The sequence below is a fragment of the Drosophila obscura genome, unplaced genomic scaffold, assembly GCF_018151105.1.
Source record: "Drosophila obscura isolate BZ-5 IFL unplaced genomic scaffold, ASM1815110v1 contig_150, whole genome shotgun sequence".
Lineage (NCBI taxonomy): Eukaryota > Metazoa > Arthropoda > Insecta > Diptera > Drosophilidae > Drosophila > Drosophila obscura.
This window is the reverse complement of record NW_024542736.1, coordinates 1,476,070-1,483,049: the sequence shown is the minus strand read 5'-3', so window position 1 is coordinate 1,483,049 and position 6,980 is coordinate 1,476,070. Positions and strand designations below refer to the sequence as shown.

General features: G+C 41.8%; 2 protein-coding genes across 2 annotated transcripts in view; both read left to right on the top strand.

Moving 5' to 3' along the window:
• Positions 1-810: 810 nt before the first annotated feature.
• LOC111076191 (transcription initiation factor IIA subunit 2) lies at positions 811-1,489 on the top strand. The gene is made up of 2 exons (XM_022369908.2): positions 811-968; positions 1,070-1,489. Exons 1-2 carry the CDS (start codon positions 897-899, stop codon positions 1,313-1,315), a joined length of 318 nt encoding a protein of 105 aa, XP_022225600.1. The 5' UTR covers positions 811-896; the 3' UTR covers positions 1,316-1,489.
• A 1,609-nt stretch (positions 1,490-3,098) lies between these two features.
• Positions 3,099-6,980, top strand: part of LOC111071337 (protein pellino) — a 36,656-nt gene continuing 32,774 nt past the window's right edge. Inside the window, exons 1-2 of the mRNA XM_022362663.2 lie at positions 3,099-3,541; positions 4,099-4,233. Coding sequence (XP_022218355.1) covers positions 4,223-4,233 — 11 coding nt within the window. The 5' untranslated portion in view covers positions 3,099-3,541; positions 4,099-4,222. The remainder of the gene's footprint in view (positions 3,542-4,098; positions 4,234-6,980) is intronic.

Sequence of the window (6,980 nt, the reverse complement as noted above, 5' to 3'; positions counted from 1 at the left end):
TGGATCGGAGATTACCTCCGGCTGTGTCATCGAACTGACTTTTAACAAATTTTGCAGACAGAAATGAATCAATTTATGGCGAATAAAAGTGAAACGTCGCAGCCCAACAGCAACAACAACAACAGAAATGACGTTGATAAATCCCCTGCTCCTGTATTTACTTTATGCATCAAAAATGTGCTAATCGCACAAACACGTACAAATCGTTGACCAAAATTATTTGTTTACTTCGCGCCTTGACCGGCCACAAAAGCGCTTTTGGTGTCTTTCCAACATTATGCCAACATTTTTTTTTTTGGCTAATAGCTTGGGCAAAGAGCAGAGCAAAGGGGCCCAGCTGACAGGTTGTTTATGTGGGTCCGCCACACACATTATAGCTTCATTATGAGAACGCAACTAATCCGATCTGCATATAGTTATAATGAAAGACCGAAAGTGGTGTGATTGAAATTTGCGTATTAGCTGATCATCTGATATCCCTTTTTGGAAATACCCTTTCGTAGGCCCAATATCAATTAGGAACATTTTGGTCACGAGCCATAAATTTGAAGTTAATCGTTCACTAAGTCAAGGCTGTGTGCTTCGCAACCTTAGTTCTAATCAATTTAATTACCACAAAATGAATCAATTAGCAGTTACACATGCTCTAAAATAAAATAATCAGTTTGGGTTCATTTCAAAAATAAATTGCTACGCGCGTAATCAGGTTTCACATCAGTCAGCATGTGTCACACGTCTTTGTGGTATATTTCGGTATATTTCTGAGAGTCAGAAACAAATACGGATTTTGGCAAGGTTGTGCCGTTTGGCGTTTTAAAAAAAACCAAAAACAGCCAACAGCGTGAAAAAATTGTAATTGCGTTTTTAAGCAAATTTCCTGCAAAAAACAACGCATTATGTCCTATCAGCTGTACCGCAACACCACTCTGGGCAACACGTTGCAGGAGAGTCTCGACGAGCTCATCCAGGTGAGTCGCAGGGCGCCCGAAACAAGATGGCCCCAGAAACTGCATTTTTGCGCATAGCAAATGGAAACACTTGACAATAACTGTTGTTGCTTGCATTGCAGTACGGCCAGATCACGCCAGGACTGGCTTTCAAGGTGCTCCTCCAGTTCGACAAGAGCATCAACAACGCCCTCAACCAGCGCGTAAAGGCACGCGTTACCTTTAAGGCGGGCAAGCTGAACACCTATCGTTTCTGTGACAATGTCTGGACGCTCATGCTGAACGATGTGGAGTTCCGCGAGGTGCACGAATTCGTCAAGGTTGACAAGGTGAAGATTGTGGCCTGCGATGGCAAGAGCGAGTTTTAGCGCTGTCATTGGCCAGCAAATAGTTCTAATTCTAAGATTTATAATTGTTAAGTACCCTTTATATCACATCCATCATTGATAAAGAGTAGACGACCATCCAGAACTTTTCAAGACGCAAAGAACTGGTCGAAGTCTTTGGTCGTCGAATTCCAAAATACATATTGTAAAACTGTTGAGAAGTTTCGTGTCATCAGTGCATGTACGGGCCATCGCACATGTGTCTATTTTCGTTTGGGGAGCGCTCAGGGAACCGCGAATTATTTGGGTCAGCCACCTGCTGTTGCTGCCCCGAGACTCAACAAGGCTCTGCATGATCACAGCAGGTCCTGGACGGGCTCATCCTGCTGGACAGCATAGCTCGTCCACGGTCAAGGATGGCCATAATGGAGTGCTCGCTGCATTGGATGTGATGAAGAACTACAAGCAATACGTTAAAAAATAATTTTAACAATAATTCAAGAAAATAGGATATGCAAAGTGCCATACCACACAAATAAATCGTTGATATGTAGAAAATGTGTAGTTACCGTGTAGTTACCATGTAAAAACAGCTACATTCTTTGTTAAACCTTATTTAAAATCCCATAAAATTAATTCCTTAATATTAGCGTGGCAAATGGTCGAGTTCTTTTTTTCGCTATATTTACGGAATATATTGAAAATTAGAAGGTAGGGTCAGATTTTGGTACGAACAAGGGGTAACAACCGAACGAGGTGGCGCTTGTCGCCAGCAACATGTTTTCCAGCAACATGAGCCGCACAAATGGACATATTGTAGCCAGAAATAGTATCGGGCTCAAATAATTATTAATTATTAATTTTTTTGTAGTTGATATTTACTGGTTACTAACCTTATTAAATAGAGCGGGGCTAAGCTATTTTTTTTCTCGGTTTCTTAGGTTCCAGTCCCACTCGACAAAAAAAATCAAGTGAAATATTTATTTTTCCATATATGCACATTTGAAAATGACCGCCAATCTCATTTAGCGCACAAAAATATCGATATTATTCGCTCCCAAATCGTGGTGGTTTTTCGAAATTCGCTCTCAATTCGTGGTGGATTTTTAAAATTAGCTCTCTTTTCAGTGGTGAAGAGAGCGTTTTTGTGGTGACTTTCCCCTCATTTTCGTGGTGTGAGAAACATGTTCTTCTTCCATACGCGTTCATTGAGGAATTGGATAAAATTATTTTTTTAGGGCTGAGGGGGCCATCTATCTATTAATATTAAACTGAATATCAAAATTGACGAATTTCATATCACAAAATATCACGGTATGGCAGCCCGCAGCAACTACGAATTGCAGGAGTCTGGTAGCGCCACAAAACGACGACACATTCATTTTATGTTGTTTTTGTTTGAACCTTAATATGTAAATAATCCAATAAAAAGGACTTCTAAAAACTAGCCAATCCTAAACAAAGTTCATTGAGGAATTGGATAAAATTATTTGTTTAGGGCTGAGAGTCCCAGCTAGCTAGTAATATTAAACGGAATATCAAAATCGAGAAATATCAACGTTGAATGTTTTGAAAAAACAATCGATACTATCGTGATAGCTCTAATAATTATTAAAAAACCATTGAAACCTTTTAGGAACTTGTCCATTGTAAAAATTAGATGCCACCTGTCGATGATGACATATTAAAAGCGCAACGACTGTAGCTCGATACTATCATGATAGTTTTAAAACCATAGATAGTAGAGGCTAGCAGAAAAATATCGATACTATCGATAGTGCCCTCGATGGTTTGACACCTCTAGCCGCGACAATGAAACAACATCACATCTCACAAATTTTTCTGCCGCGACAATGAAACAACAAGAAAGTGCCGAAGAAAGTCCTGAATTCTGAAATCCGTTGATATATTAAAAAATATATATATCATCAATATTCGATATATGAATATATATTAAACCTCGCTAGTCAAACAATTCAATCAAGTAAACCGCACAGCCATCGTCGTCCGTTCGTGTCGTCACGCCTGCATATTATTGTTAACAACAAAACGAAAAACGTCGTAGAATAGCGTTCTGCGAATGTTTATGCCATTTGTTGAAACAATCGAAATCAAATTCCGCGAGCGCGCGAGATGCGGAAAAGCCAAACGGCGGCGACCATTGTTTATGTGTGCAGCAGCGAAATAATCGCCAAAAATTAATGAGAAATAGTGCCCCCAGCAGCAAGTGCATTAATAGTTTGCCGCACAAATCATATTCCAGTAGAGGTAAAATTCAAAAATTCAGAGTGGGAAACATCTAAAGTGCATTGCGAATTGCGTGTTAATTTTGTTGTGCATAATTATAGCGAAAGCGGATCAATAAAATAAAGTGGAGAAGCAAAAAAGGCTTGCAGAAAGAAGAGTGAAGAGTAAACTCTGCGTTGGCGGTGGGTAGAGCGGGAGAGCAGCATAAGAAAACAAAGCTTGACGTCGACGTCGCTGTCGGCGTCACGTCTCTGTTCTTTGGTGTGGCTGGGTAGCGGCAGCGGCAGCAGATGAAATTTTTGCAATTTAAATAGAAAATTTCAATAAAATTATGTACGTAGAGCGAATCTCTGCTGTTGCTATATATTCTGCGCCCTCTGTCTTGTTTTTGTTGTTTAGCGGCAGTCCAATTGGACCTCCTGCAGCGTCGACGCCAACGCCAGCGCAGACGTTGACTGCACCTTTTTAATGTTAATTGGTTTTACTTCTAGAAAGTAAAATATCGCATATATATATATAAATAAATAGAAAGATTAAATTAATTAAACATAAAATCTATACATGTATAATCCCTAAAGGTTTAACAAAAAGATCGTCAAAATTAATTTCCGTCGCATTAAAATCTTTACCTCAAAACTGGATTATAACCGATCCGTTGACATTGGCGTGCAGCAGGAAAACAATTCGGGGGTAACCAACAAAATGGTGAAACGGTAAGTCTCAAACACCCTCCTTATCCTCTTATCAGTCATATGGATCGATTCGATCCATCCCCCATACATATATGCCCGATCAAGGTGGGTTCGTTCACCCATTTGGACAGGCAATTAGCGTGCCCAGACTGTTTATGGCCTCTCCCTCAATGTGTATGAGGGATATGGATTTGTGTTGCACTTTGTTTAGAGTGTGGTGACGGGTGTGAACCTCTCGACCGATAAACATTTACCAAAATCATATCGTACAAATTATAACGCAATTTTTGATTGCTTTCTTTTTTTTTTGTTTTATTCCTTCTCTTTGGGGCTCTCTTAATCGTTGATTCTACGTTTCTCAACATTTCTGCGGCGCAATGCAAGATTGCTTCTATTTATATGCGCATTTCGTCACTGCCGCCACACTCTTGTCCCCTTCCTTCTCCATCTCTTCAGACTTTGGGAGAGCTCCAAAGTGGGCAAACAACAAGCAACCCCTGGGTTGGAAAAACACCCCTCTGGGTGCAGCAGCAGCAGCCCACCACCGCCGCCGCCGCCGTCGCACCACCAACAACTTTCAGACAGCATACATTTTCGTGTGCGTTTTCCCCCCGCCCCCCCACACAAAATAGCAATTCAGAAGAATACAAATCCAGATCCAGGGAGAAGTATGCTTCCCTTTGGAAACCGAAACCCCGTTTAACAACAGATGGTTTCTAGTGGGTTTCCTTTTTGGCTAAAGTCAGAGAAATATAACTATAAATGACGAACTTTGTGAGTGTGAGCGAAACATGCCTCTGATGCCACTCTTTATCTACTGTTTTTTGTTGTACTGATGTCACGAACTTGGCGACTTAATGGGCATACCCTTGCAATCTAAGGGATATGGCCATATAACAACATCATTGCAGGAATGACAGCAAAAACAGAAAAGCGGCATTCAGATCAACGCATGCGCATATTGACGTCACGACCACAGAAACGGCAACAAAGATACGGATAGCATCAGCAACAACAGCAACAAAAACTGTAAGCAGGGTCCGGTTCGTTCGGCTCGCGGAGTTGCCTGCAATTTTATTTTCTACACGATTTTATGCATTTCCATTCTGCGTGCCTCCAAAATAAGCCCTGCGCTCTGTCTGTGCTGCTGTTGCTGTTGCTGTCGCTGCCTCTGCCTACATAAATAACTGCATACGTTGCACTCGGCCTCACTCTGTCTCCTGTCTCGCTCTTGCGCTTGTTTTAATTTTAGACTTTGCCTCTAACAATTTTTTCCATTACTTTGTCGCGTTGTTTTTCGTGTTCTTGTTGCCCTCTGCTTCTCCTCCTCCTTCTCATGCTGCGCTGCTGCTGCCGCTGCTGCGGCTGCTCTGCGTCGGCCTCCAGCCATGATTCTCAAGCAGGTTCTTCTTGGTGCATTTTTTTTACAGTTCTGTTGGTTTCCTTGTCGCGCCCCCACTCGGCAGCCCTGTGTGTGTTGTGTTTGCGGTCAGCATCAATACAACAAAATCTTTGCTTGGAGTTTTATCTGCCTTTTACAATGTTTCGCTGCTTTTTACCTGCTTTGTTTTGACCACGAGGCCAGTCAGCGTAGTCCTATCCAAGGTATATTTGTAGAAGGTGAGGCATTGCCCTCATGATATTTTGTTTGGCTTGCGGGAGAGAGAGAGAGGGAAATAAGGAAGCCTCACCTTCCCTAGGTCCATTGCCTCGCACACACACACAAACACTTCCTGCTGCCTGCCTACCTGATGCGCGACCTGTTCCTCTTCATTGCAGTTGTTGTTATTGCTGTGTTTTTGTGGTTCTGGCGATCGTCTCCCATGGATTTATGTATTAAATCCCCTTAGCCTTCATGCATATGCCTTCTGTCTTTTGTCCTCTGATTGTAGCTGCTGCGCCTCGTCTCGTCTCGTTTCGCCTCTTTCTCTGTCTCTGGCTGTGTTTTGTGTTTATTAAATTCTTCGATGTGTATATGCATTTCAGTTGTTGCCTTCCGACTGAAAATTTATTTGTCTGCATGCATAGGATAGGCGGCGAGGGGAGTAGTTGTGTGGTGTGGTGTGGAATGAAGGAGAAGGCTTGCAGAGGCAGCCAGTCTTCTCCACTCTGTTTATTTGTCTGTCCCTATCCCTCTTTCTACCCCATTATGTGTGTGTGTGGTGTGTGTGTGTGTGTGGTGTGTGTGTGTGTGATTGCATTCTTTTTATTCATTTTTGGCGATTAAAATTAAATTTTAATTCCGCTCTTCTGACGGCTGCTTCTGCTGCTGATTCTGCCATTGCTGTTGTTGGTCTTTCATTGGGCATGGCTTTGTTTTATGACTTCCTTGTCGGTCGACTACACTCCCCGTACCACCTCCACCACCCTCCCTCTCTCTCTCTCTGTCTATCTACATAACTTTTCTCTTTGTCATGTCAGGCTGCATTATTGCCTCCCCTCCCCTTCCGCCTGTTGCTCTGCAGTTTGCCAACATTTTGTGCTTATGCTGCTCATTTGTTAAGTGCAAATTTATTTATGAAAATCCTACTACACCTACATATATACAGACTGATTCATGTTAAAATATTAGTATGTGTGTGTGAGCATAATTAACTGTTATTATTCATGCTCATGACTCAGTGTGGCTGCTGATGATAATTTTTTGAGAAGGGGGATAACCCATTTTTGGAGGTGCATAACAAATAAGAAGAATTTTCTAGCTAAGAGAGTATACGATGGGTCGCACAGCCAAAATGTAGTTTCACTATAAATTACAATTTTACAAA

Coding starts and splice junctions, on each gene's coding strand:
- LOC111076191 (XM_022369908.2), top strand. CDS start 897: ATGTCCTATCAGCTGTACCGCAACACCACTCTGGGCAACACGTTGCAG. Junction 969..1,069: donor GTCTCGACGAGCTCATCCAG/GTGAGTCGCAGG, acceptor CTTGCATTGCAG/TACGGCCAGATCACGCCAGG.